At 48.9% G+C, this 25,015-nt stretch overlaps 1 protein-coding gene across 8 annotated transcripts in view; it reads left to right on the forward strand.

The window, feature by feature from the left end:
• The window catches only part of Lamb3 (laminin subunit beta 3), a 68,720-nt gene that overhangs the window by 11,617 nt on the left and 32,088 nt on the right, over positions 1-25,015 (forward strand). The window contains exons 1-8 of one of the 8 annotated variants that reach the window (XM_050148278.1): positions 848-992; positions 2,168-2,227; positions 3,199-3,353; positions 18,343-18,457; positions 18,912-18,985; positions 22,373-22,564; positions 24,109-24,172; positions 24,338-24,531. In XM_050148278.1, coding sequence (XP_050004235.1) covers positions 2,197-2,227; positions 3,199-3,353; positions 18,343-18,457; positions 18,912-18,985; positions 22,373-22,564; positions 24,109-24,172; positions 24,338-24,531 — 825 coding nt within the window. In that variant the 5' untranslated portion in view covers positions 848-992; positions 2,168-2,196. Of the gene's footprint in view, positions 1-801; positions 993-2,167; positions 2,228-3,198; positions 3,354-18,342; positions 18,458-18,911; positions 18,986-22,372; positions 22,565-24,108; positions 24,173-24,337; positions 24,532-25,015 lie in introns of those variants that run through there. The other 7 variants (XM_050148282.1, XM_050148281.1, XM_050148285.1 and 4 more) reach the window with 7 other exon arrangements.

Below are 25,015 nucleotides of genomic sequence, written 5' to 3' on the forward strand. Positions count from 1 at the left end.
TTGCTGAAATGCCCTCTGACCCAACCTGGAAGGGGAAGTGTCCTTGACCAGCCTTTCCTCCTGGTCCTGTTTCTGCACCCGTATTAGTCGGGACCCACGAGACCCCACAAAGGAGCTGTCTTCCCAGACCCAGTAGGTGCCATATGAAGTCTGCGTTGGCTTTCCCAGCCCAGCTCTGCCTTAACCTTCTCCCACCTGTGGTCAGGTCTGTTTTCTGGCCCTGCAGGCTGGCATTCCTGCCCAGGAGGGTGGGGCTCAGGAGCAGATGGGCCAGTGACTCACAGGCAGTTACCTGTCCTGGGGCTCTTTGCCAGCCCTGCTGAGGGAGCTTGAGGTCCTGGATGCAGGCTGCTCTGTTCAACTTCCTTGGGAGAACTTGGATTTGACCATTTCCTGCGCTCTTTAAGGACCCCCCCCCCCCACTTAAATTCCCCAGGAAGTCGGGATTTTCCACATTTTCCCTTTCGGATGGGCCTGGTGCTTTCCAGGGGTTCTGAATACTGTCCAACCCAGTGACATGCCCAAACCCTGACATAGTCCTGGGTCTGCTATGTGTCCCCAGCCTGGTTTTCCATTCAGGGTAGGCTGGGACTTAAGAAGAAGCTGACATCTACTAGATTTGGGAAGGTACCAGATCCAGTACCTTCCCTGCCCCAGGGACAACCCCCCATCTCTCCACCTCTAAAGACCTTGCTACTGCTGTTTCCAGAATCTTCCAGTCCTCCAGACACCAAGAGCAGGCAGCCTCTAAGACCAACCCACTTGCCTAGTCCTGTCCTGAGGGTGGGGGGGCAGTGACGTCAGACAGGCGTGGCGGCTGCCAGATTCCTGAGGCCGCCCTGAATAACTGGGGTTACACCCAGCCAGGGAGTCTCCAGAGGTGAGGCTGTTGTTTAAAACCTTGGAGCCAAGAGAGGGGACCCCCACATTCCCAGGGAGCTCTTCGAGAGGGATCTGGAGAAAGGCAGGGGAGCATAGGCGCTCAGGGTGAGGTAGGTTGTCCGCCTTACCTGTACTGTGGGGGAGGACGAGAGGGGCTGTGTATCCGGGGTCTGAGGCCTGGGTGCTGGGCCCACGCAGTGCTCTTCTTGGGAGCACACCTGAGTACACTCGGGTAAACGTGACTGTTTGAAGTGCTTTTCACATCTGATAAGTATCTGGCGACTTAGGAGAAAGCAGCTAAAATCCGGTCTTAGCACAAAGGCAAGGTGGGAGGAACCCATCAGGCTCAACTCAGCCTCCTTCTTGGTGGGTTTTCAGCAGGGCAGGAGGGCAGAGTTGCAGAGACTTGAGGCCGCATGCTCCAGCTCGGGCTCCTGACTGCCCTGGGGGAGACTGAGGAGAAGGCCGTGGCAGTGTTGGGATGTAAAGATGGCAGAAATGCCTCCTGGGTCCCTGCTGCCTGCCCACAATCCCATCATCCCTTCTCAGCGGCTTTAGGCAGACCTTGTGTGCTCTCCCAGGCAGAGCCAGAGCGGAGCGTGCTGCTGAGGCACGCCTGCCTCCCATGCTGCTTCCAGCTGCCCTCAGCATCCCTGCCCGTAACTGGAGACATTTTTGAGCTGCTCTTGGTGCAGAAAAAAGTCTTTTCTCGCTTTTCTTAAAACTGCCAGGCCCACATCTCCCCTCAGCACCCCACCTCTCTTCTTAAGATCCCACATCTTCCCATAGCATCCCTGCAGCTGAGTTAGCCTGGAACTGTGGTCACCGTAACTTCAGCCTCCCTGGGGTCCTTTAATGCTGGAGACCCTGTCAGTTCAGCAAGAGACCTGCCTCATCACCTCAGCACACCGGCCTATCTGCCTTCAGCATATTATAGGTTGACTTGGGTTGCAGCCCTGAGGAAGCCCAAGATCTCTCCCTTGAGGCAGGAATGGAGCCTTGGACCTCACTTTAGCTGTCCCCAGCAATGGACCCTGCCCTCTCTCCTCCTGCACAGTCCCTATGTTCCCACCCATTTTGGAGGAGGAAGCTGAAGTCTGGGATTTCCCCAGGACTCCCTGTATGTCACTGCTGTCTGGGACAGGGGTTTCAGGTTCTTGCCGTTTGCTACAAACTTCAGAAGTCTCTGTGAAGATGCAGGATGAAGACTTGGTGAGGTCAGCAGTGTAGCACAAACCAGGGCTGGGGTGGGGGTGACTAGCCAAGATGCTTTGTTTTGTTCTAGGTGACCTCTCTGGGGACCTGCCCTGACCCATGATGACAGCACTTCTTCTCCTGTGCTTTGGTAAGCGTCCCTTCCCCTCTTCCAGGCCACACAGAGAGAGAGCTGGCCAATGGTGTGATGCTGCCTGCCACCTGCAGGCACTGGGGTTTCAAACCCTCGCCTAATGGGACAACGGTGGGAGCCTCGGGGAGAAGAGGCTTCTCTGCCTCTCTCAGAAGGCTCCCTGTGTCTCCTAGCCTCACCCAAGGGTGACACATGGCTTCCTGAGTGCGTCCTGTCACTTACTCCCCATCTTCTCCACCCTCAAGCTTGAGTCCTTTGTTTCCGGGGGAGTCACAGCTGCTTGCTTTCAGGTGATGGCTAGGTTGTTGGCTGCCTGTGTAGACCGAATAGAAATAACAGGTATTTTCTCAGCATTCCACCAATGGCTCAGCCAACAGCTGCCTCTGGGCTGTGAACTGAGGACACTGGACAGGCAAAAACAGTTGTCACAGTGTCTACATGGCCCAGGGTTTGTCTCCAGATTGATCCTAAAGCTACATATAAATGGCACGGGTCATGGGTTAGGATCTCTGCTGCTTATCAGTTGACGAAATTCCTCCCCCTTTTTTTCTTTAACTGAAAAAGTTGTTTGACAATCTCATTCATGAAAATGGTCTCATGTAACCCAGTCTGGGCTTGGATTTCTTACGTAGCTGAGGATAACCTTGAATGCTTGATCTTGCTGGCTCCTAAATTCTGGGATTATAGGTGTATACCACCACGCCTGGTTTATGCGGTCCTGGGGACTGAACCCAGGACTTCACACGGCTAGGCAAACACTATTAACTATTACATTCCACAGCCTTCCTCTCCTTTCCAAGTTTGAGTTGTAAGATACAGGATCAGTCCCTCAACCCCCCGAGTCAGGGCTGTAGTCATCACACTGAGGGCACCAGATTTCCTGATGTCAGCTCCACAGAGGGAATACTGGGGTCACCAGCTGGGATCTCATCCTTTGGGCCCACCCCAACATTACCCTGTGGTTTCAGCCTTGCCTGGCCTGCTGTGTGCCCAGCAATCCTGCTCCCGAGGGGCCTGTTATCCACCCGTCGGGGACTTGCTCATCGGAAGGACTCAGCTGCTTCGAGCCTCGTCTACCTGCGGACTGACCAAGCCGGAGACCTACTGCACCCAGTATGGAGAGGTAAGGCCTCTTTTCGAGGCCTCCAGGACAGGAGGAAGGTGGGACAGAATGGGGTTCCTGAATAAAGTATAGGAGACCCAGGCTAAGGGCCATGCTCTGGGGGAGGTCACAGGGGTGTAAGTCTGGATCCCTGCTTCTGAGGAGTTTAAAAGTAGAAAGAATTAACAGGGCCTCGCCTAACACACGAGGACCTGTATTAAAGGGTGGTAGCATGAGGAAGGCTGAGAACCAATGGGCAGAAGGAGCATTAGAAAGGTTGACAACCAGTGGGCAGAATCAGCATGAGGAAGGATGAGACCCAATGAGCAGAAGAAGCATTAGGAAGGCTGAGACTGAATGAGCAGAAGCAGCATTAGGAAGGCTGAGACCCAGTGAGCAGAAGTAGCATAAGGAAGGCTGAGACCCAGTGAGCTAAAGTAGCATAGGAAGGTTGAGAACCAATGAACAGTAGAAGCATTGGGAAGGCTGAGACTGAATGAGCAGAAGAAGCATAAGGAAGGCTGAGACCCAGTGAGCAGAAGTAGCTAGTTGAGGGCCAGGAGAGCCAGCAGGCCGCATAGGTCCTTTCATTCCTCTCCGCTCTTGACTATGAGTGTCATGTGACTAGCCGCATGAGTTTCTGCCTTGGCATCCCTGAACTGAACTGAACTGATGAACCTGCAACTGAAGGCCAAATAAGCTCTTTCCTCTCCTACAGTGCTGTTTAGTGGGTATTTTTTTTTAATCACAGCAACACGAGTGGAAGCAGGGACGTAGGAATGCATAATGGACTTTGATCTCGTTCACTCCCTCTAGCAATCTGTCTTTTCCATTTGTATTGCTTTAGCATTCCATACTATACTATACTGCGCCTTGAGTGTGTTCCCTGTGGCCCCTTCCTCTACATGACCCCTTTTCTTGGCCCTCCTCTCTCACATTTGCCCCTATTCTTCCCTAGACAATTTCACTTCTACCATCATTTAATATATACACGGGAACCAAAAATGAGAGAAAATATCTGATATTGATCCTTCCAAGACTGGCTTAATTCATTTAATATATTATCTCTATTTACAGCCATTTCCCCTCATATGATGTAATGTTATTCTTTTATGGTTAGAAGTGCCACAGTTTCCTTATGCATCCCTCTGTTGCTGGACACCCAGTCGGATCCACAACTTAGCCGCTGTGAATAGCACTGTAGTAAACTCTGATAGGCAGGTATCTCTGTGATGGATTAGTGTCCTTTGGGCAAATGCCCAGGAGTAGTATGGCTGAGTCATAAGAAAGATCTACTGTTGGGTTTCTGAGAAGCCTCCATGCTGACCTCAGTAGTGCTGGAGAGTAGTGTGCATTCCCGCCTGCAGTGTGCTGGGGTCCTGGGCTGTCCAGATCCTCACCAGCATTCCCGCCTGCAGTGTGCTGGGGTCCTGGGCTGTCCAGATCCTCACCAGCAACTCCACCTGCAGTGTGCTGGGGTCCTGGGCTGTCCAGATCCTCACCAGCATTATTGTTGGAATTCACTTGTTGAGAATTTCATACAATACATTTTGATCAAATTCTTTACCCTCCAGATCCCACCTCTTTCCCTACCTACCCAACTCCATATTCTTTATCTCCTTAGAAAAACCTAAAACCTAAACAAAAAAGAACAAAAAAAATTTACAAAAACATAGAGTTAAATTTAGGTTGGCCAGTTACTCCCTAGTGTAAGATTTGCACGGCAGTTTGGTTGATATACCCAATGTCACATTGTTGAAGAAAGCTATTTTTTCCTCTCCCAGCAGCTATCAGTTGCAATAGAGTCTCAGTTAGGGTGGGACTCTGCGCATTTCCCCTTCTCTCCACTGGAACTTTCTCTAGCTCGAATGTATGCAGGTTCTCCGCATACTATCATAATCTCTGAGAGTTCACAGATGCCTTTTGTATCTAGAAAAACGCCATTTCCTTGAAGCTCTTCATCACCTCTGGCTCTTACAATCTTTCTGCCTCCTCTTCTGCATAGGTTCCCGAGCTCGGATGGGAACGGTGTGGTAGAGGGATCTCATGAAGGGCTAAGCGCTCCAAAGTCCCTTGCTCTTTGCATATGGTTCAGGTGTGGGCTCCATGTTAATTACCGTCTACTGCAGGAAGAAGTTCTCTGGTAAGGGTGGAGCTATGCACTGATCTGCATGTCATCAGGAGTCATTCTACCGCTCTTTCCTTAGCAGAACAATAGTCTTCCTGTATGGGTCATGACCTATCTGATCTCAGGTCTTGGCCACGTTAGTGGTGTCATGTATGGGCCCTATCTCATGGAGTGAGCCTCAAATCAAATGATAAAGTGGTTGGTTACTCTCATAATAACATGCCCTATTGCATTGATGAGCATATCTTGCAGTTAGGTCACTCATAATAACTCACAAGGTTTGTAGCTGGATGAGATTGTTATTTTTCTTCTCTGGTAACATGTATAGTATATCCAGAACCATGCATATCAGTAGAGATGAAGCTCCCAATTGAGTACTGGCTCAATTCCTCCATGCTTGATAGCATGAATATGTGTATCTTCAGCAATAGGGTCTTACTGTCAGGTTGTGAGGGGCAGTCAGTAGCATTGTTAGTAGCCTGGAACATTTGAAGGAAAGTCTATAGATGCCTTAGGAGCCCAACAACGCGAAAACATATAGCTCACTCCTTCACTGAGGGTCTTTTGAGTAGCATATGATGTATAGAAAGGACTCTACATCCTACTACAGAGACACTCACTCATCCATGTTCATTGCTGCTCTATTTATAAGAGTCAGATTGGAAGCAACCTAGATTACATCGAATGACAAATGGATAATGAAAATGTTCATTTATACAATGAAATATTATTCACCTGTTGAGAAAAATGAAGGCTGAATGAAAATGGATGGAGCTAGAAGCAGTCATCCTGAGTGAGGTAATCAAGACACAAAAAGAACATTACATGTTATCTCTTATATGTGGATGCTAGCTTTAAGCTTTAAATATGTGTGCTTTGTTTAGATTATCCACAGAGATTAGGTAGGTAGTAAGGGACAGAGGAGAGGAGAGAATACTTCCAAGGAATGAGAAATAGAATACAATGTTACAAAGAGATAAAGAAGAAACTAGAATATGAAGATTCAATGAGGGGTGATGGGAGCAGGGTAAAGGAGAGAATTTGGGGAGTGAGAGCCAACACTAAAGGCCTTTGGAAAAGCCATATGGAAACTGTAGAAGCTTCCTGAAATATATACATATAAAAAGGAGTTTAATGAAGTTATATATAATGGAGTAGACAGCACCCCAGCTAGACACCTTATATTGTTTGTCTTCTTAGTGACCACCGTTCTCTGGAGCAGATGTCATTGGAAGGTGTCTTTGATTTGCATGTCTCTGATGCCTAATGAGACTGAACACCTTTTTGTGTTTATTTGCTATTTATATCCCAACCTTTGAGAATGGTCTATTTAACAGCCCATTTATTGATATTATTGTTTGAATTTTTGTTTTCCAGTTGAGTTCTTGATATGTTCTAGTTATTAACCACTGTTGGGTGTGTAGCTAGCAATGGTTTTCTCATCACATAGCCATTTCTTCTCTGTGCAGAAACTTTTTAATTTCTTAAGGTTTTATTTCTTGATTGTTGGCCATATTTCTTTAGCAACTAGGGCCCTATTCGGAGAGTCCTTGCTTGTGCACACAATTTCAAGTGTTTTCCCTTAAGTTCCAGGTCTTGTATCAAAGTCTTTGATCGACATGGAGTTGATTTTTGTTATGGGTAAGAGATGGGGGTCTAGATTCATTCTCATACATGTGGACAGCCAGTTTTCTCAGCTCCATTTGCTAAAGATGCAGTCTCTTTTTGACAGATTTCTCCAAAGTCAGGTGACTGTAGCTGTGTGGGTTTATATCTGCGTATTGTGTTCCATTGATCTATGGGTCTATTTTTGTACCAGTGCCATGCTGTTTTTGTTACTGCAGCTCTATAATATAACTTGGGATCAGGAATCATGGTATCTCCAGCACTATTCTTTCTGTACAGGACTGCTTTGGCTCGCTGAGGTCTTTTGTACATTCCATATGAATTTAATGTTGATTTTTCTATTTTTGTGACATCAGAGTTTCGATGGGGACTGCGTTGAATCTGTAGGTTGTTTTTGGTAAGATGGTGACTCTCACAGCATTGATTCTTCTGGTCCTTGACCATGAGAGGTCAGTTTAAAGTGTTTGTTATACAGAACTCTTGCTTCCTTGGTTAGGTTTATTGCAAGGTTTTACAATGCCTCTGAACCTTTTCTTTAGGAGATTTTGATTTTTTTTCCTCCTCCCTCAACAAGTTGGGGTCCTTTTTTTGGCTCCTTGGGTTTACATGTGTTTAAATCGTTGTCTCCTTGTCTCCCAGTTATCTGACTGGCCTGTTTTGTTTCATGGTGTCAAGGACTAAACTTCATACAAGCTAAGAAAACACTCTTCTACTGAGCTGCATCCTTTGCTCTTTGTGTTTGTTTTTTGAGACAGGGTCTCACTATATAACTTTGACTATCCTAGAACTGGCTCTGTAGTCCAGGCTGGTCTCAACCTCAAAGAGATCACCTGTTTCTTACTCCCTAGTGTTGGGCTTAAAAGTGGGAGCCAGCACCCATAGTTTTACTTTAACTCTTTATACAAGGTTGAGCCTTTCCAAGTTGTCCAGACTGGCCTTGAACATGCAACGCTTTGGTCTCAGCCTCCTGAGTACCCAGGGTCCTTAGCCAATTTGCTTCCTTTACAATGGGTTTGTAAAGAGAGTGAAAGGGAGAGGCTTGCCAGGAGCATCTGCAGCCTTTATGGGAAAAGAGACAGCGGGGGGGGGGGGGTTTAATTGTCTTTGACCCTGATGAAGGGAGCAAGGGTTTTGTGCATATATCTTCCCAGGCTTCCCCATCCTCAAGACCTAAAGGAGGGCGTTTGAATGCTCTTGCCTCACTGTCCTTCCAGTCCTGACATTCTTGTGACTGTTTTTAATTGTAGAAGGTACCAGGTGGGGACTTTGGAGATGCCACGTGAAGATGGATGTGGCATTTGCACGTCACCCGCTTGGCTAGGGGAAGCCTGCCCGATCCGGCTGGGTAATAGACAGACTACCCCTGTGGATCAGACAGCAGGGCTGGGTCAAGCTTTATAGGCAGTAGAGAGACTTCCGATGCCCACCCACAGACTCCCCAAATCATGTGCCTCTAAGCCCAGGCCTGATTTCCAGGCAGACCTTTGCCCTCTTCTTGGGACTGACTTGCCTCAGAAGGTGGAGCAGGGAGCGATCAGGACGCCATGGTGGAAGATATCCTCCCACCCGGGCTTTGAGAAGAGCCTCTCTTCCACTTGGCCTGGGTGTTTGGCTTCTCCGGGGCCTGGCCTCTGCCTCTTTCAGCTGCCCCCCAGGAACTGGTCTCCTCTGCTGCTTCTAAGCAGCCTCCTGAGAGCAAAGTGGAGGATGCTTGCAAAAGAGGAGTCTAGACTGTTGCAATCCTGGGAATGGATAAATATTAGCTATTTTCTGCTGTGAAAGCTAAGACACATTGGCTCATTTCCCTTTTTCTAAGGGAGCAATAAACACAGGAAGGGTTTTGGAGAGTGGAGAATAGAACACCTTGTGGGGAGTGCAGAGGTGCAGTTCTGCTCACTGCAGGATGACCTTGAGCGAGAACTCTGTCTCACTCTTCCATGAGCCAGTGTGGGACAGAGTGGTCTGCTGGGTCCCTCCTGGCTTCTACATTCTAGGGAATGAGCTGGGTGCAGACAGCACCATCTTTCCTGTGCCTCCCACTGTCTGCCTTGTTTCTCTTTTCTCCTTCTCCCTCCTGGGCCTTCTCAAACCTTATGGTTTTCAATGATGAAGCCACCACACACACACACACACACACACACACACACACACACACACGCACATGCGCACACACGCTTGCATTGAATATTCAGAGCCCCCTTCTCAGTCCCATGTTGGGTGCATTCCAGCCCTCCCCCGGAGAATGCACTGAAGGCATCATACAAAGAATCTTATATAAATACATCAGTTAATTGTCACAGCACCTTATAAAACAGCTCTCATTCTAGGGATGGATACTTGAACTCCAGATAGGAGCAAGAAAACTCTGTTCCCTGATTGGTTCTGCAGGGAGGGGTCCTAGGTAGTTAGCTTCTTCTCCTCCTTCCCTGTAGATCTCTGAAGCCAAGGCTTCTCTTCTGTCTATATATGGATGGCAGTGGTGGCCTGCTGAGGTGGCAGGAGGGAAGGTTAGAGGGACTTGTGACCTCAGGCATCTCAGTCTCACCTCATTCTGTCCCTCCCCAGCTGGACGGAGTGGGTGGGAGGGAGTTGCAGGCATGCTGGGACTCCATCCAGTTCTAAAAATGTCCCTCCCAGTTCCTGGCCTCCAGAAACGACTCCTTTGCAAGCCAGTCTTTGCCTGTCTGCACGTTCTCCTCCCCTCTTCTACCTCTGTGGCTGGATGAGTCCCATGGGCCTCCAGTGTTGGCTTCTTCGGGTTTCAGCTGCGTGTTGCAACACTTGTAATGGACATTGGACATAGTTATCTTTGTCCGGTGGCACTTCCCCCAACTTTGTCCTTCTGGGTCAGGCTGCCTTCTTGACCTACACTCAGACTTGGGGCTACACTCAGAACAGACTGCACTGAAGTTCCTAGTTCTAGCCAGCCTGCTCCATGCCTTTGTCGCTTTAGCTCCTGGGGTCTTCTGGGTAGGCTCATCATATAGATTGTGCTTAGTCTCAAGGCCTGCATGGCCATCTACTCACCCTGACACGCCTTTGCACTACCTCTGAGCCCAGGTGAGAGGGAACTGTGGCAGCATTATTTTAAGGGACTGTTGTGAGGACTACCGAGCAGAATGTCCACAATGAATATAGCGCCTGCAGAGGTCATGCTCCCTCCAGTAACTTCTCCCTCCCTCCCACCCCCGTCCTCTCTGCCTCCCTCTTTCTTTCCTCCCCACTCCCTCTTTCCCTCCATTCTTGTCTCCTGGGGACTGCTTCTGCTCACAGATTTCCTGAGTATATCTTCCTTGTCAGGTCACTAAATCCCCAACCCCACCATGGAAGTCCAACCATCCTGGTCCCCTGCCTTCTCTACTTTCTAACGTCATAGGAGACTGCTAGAAAAGCCACAGTCAGCTAACTCTGACTGGGGGTTGTGGCCTTGGTTCTGTTTCTCAGAGTAGAGCTCTGACTTTGGGAAAAGGTCTGACTCCTCTCAGGATTTTCATTTCTCTTCTCAGAGACACCCTGGGTACTGTGTGGTGTTGTGGGACCACGGCACAGGGTTGTCTATGCACAAGGCTTTGCAAGGCCCATGGTGATTCCTGGATGTTTCCAGCCTTGCTTCTGCTCCCAACGATGTTGACAACATGTCTGCTCCGTTTCTCAAATGCTCTGCTTACCCCCATTCCCCCTCCCCCTTTCTGGGGGAAACTTAACCATCCTGTTGTCTTAATGACAACTTTGCACAGCACATTCCCTGGGTTGATTACCTGTGTAAAGTGAACAGCTGCTGTTTAATCTCTTGCAAAGGAGAGAGCTGCAGCCAGTTGGAGCCCTTTCTCCTCAGCACATAAGCCCGCAAGAACCCACATGCCCACCTGTGCACACACCAGCCCCTGCCCTTCTTTACCTGGAAGTCATCTATTTTATGACCTTCTGAAAGGCTAGTGTGTAGATAGAGGTTGTGCATGTGGGTTGTATGCATATGTGTGTGTGTACACTCACATTGTTAGCCGCTTTTCTGTTACCATGATAAAATACTATGACCAAAAGTAACTCAAGAAAGAAAAGGTTTAACTTCTGTCCAGAGAGAAAGAGTCCATAATGGCAAGGAAGGCACAGCAGTAGGAGCAGAAAGTAAGGAGACCATATTTCATCCATACACAGGAAGTAGAAAGTGAGAACAGGAAATGGGGAAAGCCTATAAACTCTCAAAGCCCACCCTCCAGTGACATATTTACTCCAGCAAGGGGCCAGCTACTAAAGGTTCCATTACCTCACAAACCGGAGCAACTGAGTGCTGGGTGGTTTAAATACATGAGTTTGTGGAGGACATTTCTCATTTAGACCACAATACAAACACACACACACACACACACACACACACACACACACACCAAAAATACCGTCCTTTATCCTTAGGGTTATTAAGCCTGTCTCTCTCTAAAACAATGGCTTTCCTGTTCCCAGAAGCTTCGAGAAGGCCTAATGTCTCAGGCTTCCATCTGCTGTAGTTTTACTCTTGTGTCAATGTAGTCTCCCTCAGGAAAGGCCAGCCATCCAGACCTCTCTCAGGTTTGTATATCAGAGACAGAGCTGAAATTTCTCAGAAGGTCTCGCGAGGGTAAGGGGTGTCACCTTGGAGGGGATGGGTTAGATGAAAAACATTGTAGGAGTGGGGTAGTCACTGTCAGAGGGGAGCGAGACTCAGGTGAGGCTGTGAGATCATGGCTGCTATGGGCAAGGAAATGGGGCTCGTGGAGCTGAAGGGAGAGAGGAGAGGAGAAAGGCCTGAAGATGCACCCAACAGCCTCAAAACCATAGTTCACAGCCTGACTTCTCACCACACCGTTCCTGAACACGGCCCTGGCTTCAAGGGAATCACAGGGATTTTATTCTGGGTCATATGAGTTCCTATGGTCCAGGAACACAGATTCAGGTCATTCCAAGCCATGGTTAATGTAGAAGTGGGTACATGGCACAAACTAGACCTATAGATCAGAGTATTTACTGAACTCTTCCGTGAGAACAGCAGTCGGGCTGCTTACAGCAAAGAGGGCCAATCTCAACGGCAGGATCCAGATGCTGTCTGATGACACTCAGCTTTTGGGCGGGTGGAAGCTCACTGTCTGCTAAGATTATACATTCAGTAAGTTTTCCACGATAGTCAAAGGATGTTGATACACAGATAGATGGGATGACAGATGATCGCCCACCACCGTTCTGTCTCAGAATCCTCCCTCTCCACAGTCACGAAGTTCTAACCATCTTTAGATTCTTCAACATGGATCTGGGATTCCTAGGAAATTCCCCTCATGCCATGGAAGCCTCAAGTAATGTCTGGCAGGCCCATCTTTGCCAGCTAAGTCCTCTGTGGTCATGGTGTGGACTTAGAAAGCTGTTGTAGTGAGTAGAATTGCCTCCCCACACTCAGGACTAGGGGGTATCTTTGTTCTAGAACAGTGGTTCCCAACCTTCCCAATGTTTTGACCCTTTAATACAGCCATGCATGTTGGTGGTGACCTCCAAACATAAAATGATTTTCGTTGCTACTTCATAACTGCAATTTTGCTACTGTTTTGAATCGTAACATAAATATCTGGCATGCAGGATATCTGATATGTGACCCTGCCCCGTCTTTTTTAGAGAATCTGCCCTCTTTGGGTGAGGAGTAGAGATCAATGTCTAGAAAAATCTATTTAGTCTCTGCTGTGTGTAGCGGCCATGTGACCTCTGTAATGCCTTGACTGAGTGGCACAGGACAGTATGGAATCAGAGGCCTGGTACACGAATCCCTCCTCATCCCCTTGGCATTCCTGACCAGTGGGCTGGGGATATCCGCCGTGTGAAACTTGGTATACCTGCCTCAGAGGTCTTGGAAGGGTGAGCCACGGGCACGCCTGTAGTGCTCAGGAAAGAGACTGCCGTGTAATGTAATTTTGGGGTGTGTAGTGCTCAGGAAAGAGACTGCTGTGTAATGTAATTTTGGGGTATGAGGTGAACCTGGGCTCTATAATCAGCCTTGGGAAATCATCTTTTTCAATTTAGCTGTTTGAGCTAAACAGGAGGGGAGGTGAAGCTGAAAATGGCTGAGCTCTGGGGCCTATCCCACCTGCAGGCTGGCCTAGACCTTTTACTGGTTGTAGGGAGGCTACCCCTGGGAGCTGAGGAACCCCTGTTGAGGAAGGACAGCAGAGTGGCTTCTCTGCCTTCCATAGTTCTGTCTCTTCTAGGACCCGGGTTTCCCAGCATGCTTCTGGTCAGTGTCTTCTTGCCCTCTTGATTCTCATGTCGTGCTGGACGTCCATGGTTCTGTGGTTTTGGGACGACAGGCCCCATCCAGGGAGTTCCAGCCCATGTTAGGACAGGGTCAACTTGTTATGACACCCACCCTGTGTTTTTCTAAGGAGAAAGCTGACATGGAGACTTGTATTTTTTCTTTCTTCTTTTGTTTTTTTTTTCATTTTTTTTGTAGAAATTGCTTTTCTTTTTTTTAAAACTGTTTTTACTGTGCTATACATTTTCTCTACCCCCTGCCTTCCTCCCCCTCCCCTTCTGCCCTCTCCCATTTTATTTATTCCCTCACATTCCCAATTTATTCGGGAGATCTTGTCTTTTTCTTCTTCCTATTTAGATCCATGTATGTCTCTCTTAGGGTCCTCTTTGTTGTCTAGGTTATCTGGGGTTGTGGACTGTAGGCTGGTTTTTTTCTTTGCTTTATGTCTGGAAGTCACTTATGAGTGAGTACATGTGATATTTGTCTTTGGTCTAGGTCACCTCACTCAATATGTTTTTTTCTAGATCCATTCATTTGCCGCAAATTTCAGAAACTGCTTTTCTTAATGACAGCAGGACTTTTTGTTTTACTTTGTCCCTGGTTTCCTCCTTTGGGCCCTGGCTAGTGTCCTTGACCCTGGATGTTGCTTTAAAGGACACAGCTCCCTGGATTGCCCCGAAGGGAGCTGCATCATGGCTAGGCAGAACTTGCTTTCCTGTCCTCCCCTTCTGCTCTTTAGAGCCTTCCCATGCAAGCTCCTTCCTTCTCTACTGATGCTGGCCCCATAGGCTCCTGTTTATTCCTCTGCCCCACTTAAGCTGTCTGGAAGGGGCTGCCTTTCTGCCAGATTTCTGAGATTCTAGAAGGCTCCAGGAGAAAGCCCAGCCTCTCCAGCTGGAGAGCAAACAGGAGCCAAACTGGCTGAAGGCCTGGCAGGCTGGACTGATAAGAATGCTTCTTGTAAAGCTCAGGGAGCATGGTGGCTAAATGACCCGAGTTAGAGAGTCAGCAGCCACCGAGAGCAGCCTTGGCTATGGAGAAAGGGAGACATAGGACCTGTGAGGAGAGCCCCCCATGTGCACACACACACACACACACACACACACACACACACACACACACACCAAATAGAGAAAGAAGCAGGCCCAGCGGGAAAGCACACAGCAAATCTTCAGCTGGGCTTCTATTGTAGCTGTTCTATTTCAGGTCCGTCATCCTGCTGGCGAGTTGACAGCAGAGCTACTTAAAATACCTGTCTGAAGCTGGGGCTTAGCTCCCTTTGAGCGCGAAGCCAATCCCCTCCTCAGCTGTGTTCCCAGGCATGTAGCACGAAGCACGAAGCACGTAGTGCCTGAGGCCACGAGGCCATCCCGTCTGCATCAGTGCCTGTGCATGTGGAAGTCGGTGGAGATGGCTTGAGGGCCCCATGCTGTCTGTGTGACTGCGGGGCGGCTTGGAGCGATGAGCCCACACGGACACTGAACATCTTTAGCTTGTTTTGTTTCATAATCCTATCTATTTTCCTACATTTAAAAGTAACATTCAATATATAAAAGTTTAAACATATAAAAAATAACTAACAGGGAAAAGCCACCTAAATATTCTGTTATAGAGATATTGGGTTGAGCTATATGTAGCTACCATGCTTATAAGTCAAAATAGGTGAATATCAGCAATTTCATGTTTTTCCTACTATTTTGGCATATTTCCTTCCTTTCCTTAAAATATATATTTGATATTAAATTGTATATTCAAGCTTCAGCCTAACTCCCCCCATAAATTATACTATTACATTATACTGTAAGCCCTTCCCCATGCAATTAGAAAGTTTCTCTAAACTCTTTTTAATGATTACATAATATTCTGTCATTTGGGAGTACCAAGACCATTTCCACCAGCTCTGGCTCCTTGTCCAATGTCCTAAGCTAAGAAAGAAAGAGCCTGTGTTCAATGCTGCCCTGGCCAGGCAAGAGCTGGGCTCAGTTCCCAGCAGAGTCTGGGGTAGGGAGATCTGGTGATAGCATCTGCCAGAAGGCAGCCGGTCTTGCCTCTCCTCTGGACATGTGCTGAGTGCAGACAGAATGAGGTTGGGCAGAACCTGGGGAAGGGCACAGTTCCTTGCCAAGCACCAAAATAGGGTCTGGATAGGCATCCTGCGCTAGCCTTCTCTTGCCCAGAAAAGATGACGACTGAAGCCCAGGCATTTTGGCTGGTGGCACATCTCCCGTCTCCATGGCAGCTGAGCCAAGTGAACTGGAGACGTTGGATCCTTCTCACAGTGCTCTGTGCTGTGGGCTCCCTGAAGGTCAGTTTCTGGGGCAGCATGGGTCCTGCGTGGTGCTCTCTGGATGAGACAGAGATGATAAACTTGAGTATGCTCCAAGTGAGGTCTGTCACTCCGCAGCTTCCTTGGGGGAAAACAGAGAAATATTAGGGCTGCTAGCGTTGGGCTCACTGTACACCTATGGATGACGTTGAACCTCTGGCCTTCCTGCCTTTGCCTCCTCAGGCCTGGGGTTACAAGCATGGATCAGCATACCCAGTTTCATACCATACTAGGGCGAGATTCCAGAGCTTTGTATATACTAGTCAGGTGTTCTATCACCCAGATCACATCCCCAACCCCTTAAATACGTTCTGATATTGAATTATATAATACAGTTCTTGGTACCGGGCCATAATGCCATTACTTAATTTCACTTTTTCTCAGGAGGTAAGTCTCTCTATGTTGCCCAGTCTGACACCAAACTTGAGTTTGAGCTACGCTCTTGCCCCAGCCTCCCGAGGTGCTGGCAGCACGGGTACACTGTTTAATGTCAACACTTGGTTCCTTCCATCCTCCCTATGCCTCTCAAGCATGCTCAGTCCAGGAGAGAAGAGTTGATGCAGGTTGAGCGTTGCCATTCGTTGCTCATTCAATTCATTTATGCAGCAAGAGCGTAGCTAGAGCCAGCAGTGTCCAGGCACTCTCTCTACACGGGAAGGCTGCAGGGAAGGAAGGCAAGCCTTTGTCCTCATGGGGAATGCACTGTAGAAGGGGAAGGTTGACAGTTGACAGAGACCAGAGGTAAGGATATGGCGTGACAAGCGGAGATGCTGTGGTAAGAGAAATCCAGCAGGGGAGGGTGGGTGTGGCCAGGATTGAGATAGTGATGGTGATGGTGAGTGATGGTACAGCCTAGTTGGGGTTCAGCTGCTAGAGCTTATTAAGGCATTTTTGGTTGTGATAAGGTGATAAGGAAGGGTGACCATGCTGGTTCTTCTCTGACTAGGGTTAGGAACTGGGAAGCGGGGAGGATAGCAGAGGCCCTGCAGCAGGACACTCAGCTCCCCTTTTCTGGGTCAGTTGTATGCGCACAGAGGGAACACAGTGTTGGGCAAGGAGTGTCCACAGCCCACGAGCAGGTCCAGCATGGTCACAGGGCCTCTACACCTGAGCAGAGTCCCCATGCCTATGACAGTGGCTCAGGTAGCATATGGCCTTCCCTGCACACAGCCAAGACTGAGCAGCTACAAAGCTGTGGATGAGAAGCAGTTGATGGAAGCAGAGGCCTGGGGGTGTGTGGAGAGCTGGAAGGGACCGGTGATCTCACCCAAGCCTTGCTTCCGCTTGTGAGTGAACCTTTAGCCATCTGGGCTGTGCAGGATTTGGGGCTGTGGTTTCTCAGAGACAGCGATGTTTGTATGTGGAACCCAAGGAAGCGGGACAGGGCCTCGCCATTCACACACGCTGATAGGCACAGGCTCCAAGATAAACCACTTCTGGGATCACCTTCATTCCTCCGTTGTCTCTGCCGTGACCTGGAGCCCATCCATGCAGCTCTGTCGTTAAGTCCCTTGTCCCACTCAGAAAGGTACAGGACACGGAAGATGTGGGTGTTGTTTGCTAGGCTTGTTTGATGGTTAGTGTTATCGCCTTGATGGGCTTCAGAATAAGTCCATCGTTTTGGGACTGCCCCTGGGGGATTACCATGAGCCTGTCACCTGTGGGTGTGGCTGGGACCCTGGGCTTTAGAAATGTGCTGAGTAGCAGCAAGCATTCATTCTGTGCTGCTCTTTGACTATGGGTGTGATGCGACCAGCTCAAGCTCTTGCACCTTTGACTTTCCCAGCATGGTGGACCGTTTCCCTCTATTGGCTGAGGGCTCACTGAGATTGGGAAGATGGTGTTCTGGGGAGGACCACTTTAGTTTCACTCTGCTTAGTTTCTGTGGGTGGGTGTCTGGAAGGACTTGGACACTGGGGACAGGTCTTGGTGACAGACAGGTTGAAACCCTCGGCAGCAGCAGAGGCAGCAGTGATGGTCAGAGGAAATCTGACAAAGTCAGAGTGTAGGTTGCTTTTGTCAGAGATTTTATTATGGTGACAGAAAACTAAGAGAGTTAGCTTCTCTCCTGTGGACAGGATATCTTGGAACTGGGAGATGGTAACCAAATATGGGCTTCCTTAGGGAGAACTCTAGCCTGTAGAGCCCAGTACTATGCCTGGCACATATGACATGCTCAACAAATACACGTGGGTGATTCTAACGTAACCCTCATTTAATTTATTGAAGAAAAATCCCGGGTCTGGGAAATGGAATAATGGAGCTAGCGCCAGAACCTCCCATTTCCCTGTTCTCTTCTGGTGTTCCCTAACACAGTAGGTGCTAAGTCAACGTGGGTTTCTCCTCCTTTCTTCCCCCTGCCCATTTCACACCTCTGCAATTTCTCTTTAAGGGAACGACATGAGCCGAAATTATTTTCCACTTCTCTGTGTTCCTTCTCCAACCTCAACATAGATATACATTGCTGTAGGAATTAAACTAAGAGATGACCAGTAGCTCCGGGTTAAGAAATTTATCTTTCTTAGCGTGTTGGTGACATTGGCAGATCCCTTGAGGGTAGGATTCTAGATGAAGGCATGGGCTGGTATCCCAGGATCTAGGAGAGAGCCCCACGGGGTTCCCTGCAGGGACCCACTCTGAGCTCTCTCTTCTCCCTCCCCCACAGTGGCAGATGAAATGCTGTAAGTGCGACTCCAGGCTCCCTCACAATTACAACAGTCACCGAGTGGAGAATGTCGCATCGTCTTCAGGCCCCACGCGCTGGTGGCAGTCCCAGAATGGTGAGGACCTGCCACCTCCTTGCAGGAGCCCACGATTATAGAGGCTCTACAGGCTGGGGCATGTGGAGTCGAAGGTGTGGGGGGCGGGGCAGGCCGAACCTGCCAGCTTTGTTTAGGGGTACGTTGGGTGCTATAGGCTGAGGGGGATGTGTGATGGGGGAGGACCACACCTGTTTCATCTTGCCTTGTCTCTGTGGGTGGATGCATGTAGGACTTGGGCCTTGGGAACAAATCTGTTTGTGACAGACAGGCTGGGACCCTCTGAGTATCAGAGGTCACCTCTGAGTAGATAACACAAGCAGGAGCATACCAGTCCAGTCCCCTCCTTTACCCGAAGTGACTGAGAGTCAAGGCTGGAGGTGTTCTGACCGCCCAGCGCTGGTGTTAGCGAGGCTTTCTTTGGGAGTATACAGGGGAGCATCTTGTCTAACATTTCTGCTTCTTGTCCTTCGAGATGTGAACCCTGTCTCTCTGCAGCTGGACCTAGACAAGAGAATGCAGCTTCATGACATCATGATGGATTTTAAGGTTTGCTCTTGGGGACCTCGGGGGATGGGAGAGGGATTTGGGCTGAGAGGAGAGCAGTGTTTTGTCTCCCTAAGCTGGGATGATGGCACCATACGTCACAGGTCCTCTTTCAGAATAGGGACACCGCCTATGACTTTACATCACGGTGACAACAGACAGCTGGCCTCCAGGAGAAGAGGGCTTCTTCCCAAATCCCATGGTCCTCTCTGCAGACAACATCTTTAACCTGTCTGATAGATAGACCCTACTCTGGCACGTACCACTTCTACTGGACTTGGCTACTTTTTAATGATTTTAGTATGAAATGGCCCAGAAATAGCTCATGTGCTGATGGCTTGGTCCCCAGTGGGTGGCTCTTGTCTTCAAGAGGTAATTGGATTATGAGACCTATGATGTAATCCCTGAATCAACCCATTGGTGGACTGATGATCTGAGGTATGATTTCAAAGTGATGGAAACTTTCAGCTGGAGCCTGGTTGGAATAAGTAGGGCACTGGGGGCATACCCTTTGGGGCCTGTCTGTCCTGGGCATACTCTTTGTCTGTTTTCTCCCTCTCCTCTCTCCTTGTGTTTACATCATTAGCAATCTATTCTATTCCACCCCACAGTGTGTAGCTATAATTCCAGCACCAGGGAAAGAGGACGGTGGCAGATGGATCCCTGGAGCTAATTGGCCAGCAAGTCTAGTTGAGTCAGTGAGCTCCAGATTTAACACTACTGCCTGTCTCAAAAAGCAAGGTGAAGAACTGTTGAGGAAGACATTGACCTCCTATGTGCACACCCCTCCACATGTGTGCACATATCACATGTGCATAAAGACACAAAAATAAGTAGAATAGATGAGGACCATAGGTCTCTGTGTTAGACTTTGTGACTGGGACAAAAGCCTCCAAGAATCAGTTTGAGGAGAAAGGATTTTATTTTGGCTGGAGGTGTCAGAGGTTTCAACTCACAGTAGCTTATAGATGGAAGTTTCTGTCCCACCTGGTTCTGGAGCTGTTCAGTCCCAAAGGAACACGCAGAGGCTTATATGAATTATAAACTGGTTGGCCTATTGCTCTAAATACTAACTACCTCTTACAAATGAAATTAACTCATAATTCGTACCTATGTTTAGCCACGTGGCTTGGTACCATTTCTCAGTGAGGCATTCGCATCTTGCTTCCTCTCCTTCCAGCTGACGACTGTGTCTCTGCCTTTCCTCTTCCCAGAATTCTCCTAGTCTGGTTGCCCTACCTATACTTCCTGCTTGGCTACTGGCCAACCAGCGTCTTATTAAACCAATACGAGTGACAAATCTCTACAGTGTACAAGAGCACTGTCCTGCAGCAGTGGCTGCTCCCTTGACTGAGATGAGGCTGGACAACATGGCGGGGAGCCTGGAGAGGAGTGGAGCGGACCACTAAGGATGGAAGGAGAAACTGGGCTGGGATCTGAGCCTCAGGCCCTCAGCTTACACAGCAAGCTCAGCTGTGTCCTCTCCCCAGTACCTGGTGTGATCTACTTAACAATTTTGAAGATGAGAACAGTTTAACTAGTGGTCAAGAAATTGTCTGCCCACAGGAAGGACTTGCTGCGGCACAGCTCGCTTGGTAAAAAAGCCCGTCCTGTCAACACTATGGCCTCTCACATCTCCGCTCCTGTCTTAGACGCAAAGGTTCCATTCATTTGTGACAGGTCACTGTGTCCCTCCACCCAGAAGATTTAACTGCATTCTTTCCATGGAAATAGTCAAGCATGGGAAGATAAAGTCTGACTAATAAGATGAGAGGAACAGGAAACCTGCGAGTGTTTTAAGAGTTGAGAGGCGTGTGGGGTGAAACCCAACAGGACTCGATTTCTTATCTGACTGAGAAAGTTGGCTCTGAGAGCCCTGCCCTACAAAAGGTCGAAGTATTTTGAGACATGCCGGCAGTGTTTGAACAGATGCCCAGTCCCTCAAGGAGACAGTCCTGAAAGGCAGTGTTAACGCGGACACTGCTAAATGCTTTCTGCTGTCTTCTGTGCATGTGTCAGGTTCAGCCACGCACATACCAAATACTGGCGGTGTGGTATAACTGGCATCTGTTGATAGGGACAGAAAGGTGTGTAAAATGAAGTCACAACGAAGCTGCCCTCACTAAATGTACCAGAGAAGACGGAGTGAGTGGCAGTGGTGTCGGCATTGATGAGCCTAGGAGGGGCATCTAGCTTGGCTAGCCCTGGTTGTGGTGTCAGAGAATCTACCATATAACCACGTGAAGGGCAGTGTTCACTCTAGGGAAAGACTCTTTCAAAGCTTCAAAGTTAAAGTGAGGAGTGAGGAACAAGGAAGCCCATAGTAGGCAGGGGGACAAGAGAATCCAGAGGGGTCTAGAGGGTGAATTTCTGTGGTTGTGAGAAGGCTGTAAGTCACCACCCGCCCAACAGTGTGTACTCGGTGCCCACTGTGCACTAGGTGCTGGGAAGAACTGGTCACCAAGCAGGCAAGGAAGAGAGGGTGGTTCAGGGCACTGTTTCTCAACCTAGTCTATGTCTGCGCTCCCCCTTCCCTAGGGACATATGACAATTTCTGGGGACATTGTGGTTGTCACAATTGTGGGTATGGCAATGACATCAGGTAGGCTGAGGTCGGGGATGCTGGTCAGCATCCTCTAATTCACAGGGCAACCTGATGGTTCCTTTGTCCAACTCCAAATAGGGACTCTGTTGAAGCTGAGAAATCCTGCCTAGAAAGCAGGGAACTGGCTGGTCGATAATTAGAATGGTGCTGCTATTTCTAAGGGAAGTCAGATGGTAGACTAGGAGACAGCGCCATGGGCTGGGCAGGAGAATGCAAGTTAGGTAGGTATAAAAAAAAACTCCATGAAAAAGTAACACTTAGACTTCCAACCCACAGGGGAGAAATGTTCCAGGAAGGAGACAGGGAGGAGGGCTGAGGAGGGATGGGCTCCTGAGATGGTAGCGGGTGAGGGCCAAGCAAGGAACACTGAACCTTTGCACACAAGGTCAGGTTAGATTTTAAGAAGTGCAGGCAGGTTGGTTAGCCTTCTGTCACTGTGACAGACACCCCGAGACGGAAGAACTTGGCAGTAGAAAGGTGATGTTTGGCTCACGGGTTCAGAGGTTTTGGTTCATGCTTACTTGATCTTGTTGCTTTGGGGTGTATGGAAAAGCTAAGCATCATAGCAGGGGGTGTGGCAGAGCACAGCTTCTCTTTCATGGTGGTTGGGGAGGGGGTTGGGTGCTGATTACTGTCTTGGAACGTAGGACTTGTCCCCGTCTTCTCCACAGTCCTTGCCATTCCTGGTCCCTCTCTCCCTCCTCTCTGTAGGAGACCCTGTCTGCAACTGTGTCTCCCACAGGTCACTCAACCCTACTCCACCTTCCTACTCCATGTTTCCCCAGAGCCCCATGCCAGCTGGCATGCTGATCGAGCGCTCTTCTGACTTTGGCAAGACCTGGAGGGTGTACCAGTACCTAGCTGCAGACTGTGCCAGCACCTTTCCCCAGGTCCACCGGGGCCAGCCCAAGAACTGGCAGGACGTTCGGTGCCAGCCCCTGCCCCAGAAGCCTAATGGGCATCTAGCTGGGGGAAAGGTAGGTCTAGGGAACCTGAACCAGCAGGGGAGGGAGGAAGTCCATGTCTCCTAGTTAAGAAATGAGAACACGCCAGATCAGATCATTTTGCTGGGACCTTCCAGAAACATCGAGAGGCTTCTATTGCATCGTCCGCCCTGACTTTCTCCAATTTCCTCCTATTGGGCTCATGACTGCATCCCTCTGGGGACTTTTTTGTAAGGACTTCTGGATGGCTACTTTACACATAAACAAGCAAAGAACCACATGTAATTTGACTTTCATAGGATTTACCACAAAAATTCATTTTTTGATCTGTCATGCCAGACCTAGTCCATGGTGGGAGATTCCAGAATAACTCAGATCTCTGAAGTTATCTGCAATGAAAATGACAACCTGCCTCTAGAAACACCCGGAATTTTTTCTCAGAATCTTTCCTGTGTGGTCATAGTCTTCTCCAAAGTATTCCCCACTCCTCCCCACATGGAGGAAGCACATAGCTCCCCTTCCCTTGGAGAAGCAGCTCCGGGCCCAGGCAGGCCGAGTGCTGCCCCCATGTGGCCACGGATCTCCTTGCGTCCACTATTTGATTAAATCTCTACTGAGCCTAGGTGTCCACTTGTTCCTAGCCCTGAGCAGAACCCAGGGCTTCTTCTTTTTTTGTAAGGCATCAGGATGAAACTTGATGGGATATGCCGGGATGCCACACATAGTGAGAGGTTTGTAGAATAAATAAAAGCCTACTTAGAACCAATAGTGGTCAGGGTGGCCAGCTCTAAGTGTTCACTATACCACATCTGTACCAATCTTACCATCTTGCATGCATGAAAATGCCAGACAAAACCCATCCTCATGTATAGTATAGTATATATGATATATATACATATATATCATACATATTATATAATATTATATGTAAAACAATAGGGCTGGTGAGAAGGTCTAGCAATTAAACTGCTTGCCATACAAGCCTAATGACACGATCCCCAGAACCCATGGAAAGGTAGAAGGAGAAAACCAGTGCCACAAAGCTGTCCTCTGACCTCCAACCCACATTCCATGGAACCTCATGTGCTCCTCCCACCATAATCATACATTAATACTAAAGAAAAAAGTGAAAGCTAATAATAAAAAAGTTAGATCATCAAAGTCCTTCTTTGTAATAGATGACATAGCAGGTAGACCTGTATTACCCAACACACACGCACACACACACACACAGACACAGACACACACACACAGACACAGACACACACACAGACACACACACACACGTACACACACGCATACACACACACACGTACACACACACGCACATGCACACACACAGACACACACACACAGACACACACACAGACACACACACGTGTGCGCATGCCTGTTGATGTTCCTTTAGGATCCAGCGGTCATCTATCTCAGCACAGGTGGCAGCCTCATGGCCACGGTCTGTCTCAGACTGGTGAGAAGGGGGTGTAAGGAGAATGAGGACAGAAGGGATGGAAGGTGTCTGAGCTTGGTGCACACTTCTGTCCTCTGCCATTCTGACCTCCCTTCTCCCTGAGCAGGTCCAGCTTAACCTAATGGATTTGGCATCAGGTATCCCTGCATCCCAAAGCAGAAAGATTCAAGGTTGGTGTAACTCCTCTTCCCCTCCCCTACGGGGCTGTTAGTGGGAAGGCTGAAGGCTGGGATGTCTGTGCTTTAACGGGAAGGTAGAAAAGAGAGGGAGACTCCATTGACTTTTAACTTACTGCCTTTGCTTCCCCACTCCATCCTTGCTGGTGCCACTCTCAGAATTAGGGGACATCACAAACCTAAGAGTCAACTTCACCAAGCTGGCGCCTGTGCCGCAGAGGGGCTCCTATCCACCCAGTGCCTACTTCGCAGTGTCAAAACTACGTCTACAGGGGAGTTGCTTCTGTCACGGACATGCCGACCGCTGTGCCCCCAATCGTGGAGGCCCTGCAGGTCCCACCACTGCTGTGCAGGTGATGTCCGGGGTGGGGATGGCAGAGTGGGAGGAATGGGACCAGACCAGAGCAGACCCTCCCACAGAGCAGGGCAGCTGCTCAGCTTTCGTGGACAGTGCTGGTGACCTGGATCAATGGTAGAGCACTTTTCTAGCGAGTGAAATGGAGATAGGTTGGGGGCAGAGGCTGGGTGAGGTGGAGCATGCCTAGTAAGCCCGGCACACGTAGAAGGTAGAAGCTGAAGAAATAGGAGTTCAAGGTCATTTCCAGCTACATCGTTGAGTTTGAGGCTCGCTGGGTTGTGCACCATCCTATTTTTAAAAGAATCCACAAAGAAGCAAACAATAAAGACAGAACAAAACAAAACGACATAGGTATTTAGTAAGTCGCTGTTTCAGAAACCCAAATTGTATACTTCAGGTCTGCATTCTACCTGCAGATGGTCTCAGCTTCGGCTGCACGTAGACCTGTGGGTACAGAGGAAACCTGGATCTCACAGCAT

This window comes from Alexandromys fortis, unplaced genomic scaffold, assembly GCF_014885135.2.
Source record: "Alexandromys fortis isolate MF-2015 unplaced genomic scaffold, M_Fortis_MF-2015_v1.1 scaffold_62, whole genome shotgun sequence".
Lineage (NCBI taxonomy): Eukaryota > Metazoa > Chordata > Mammalia > Rodentia > Cricetidae > Alexandromys > Alexandromys fortis.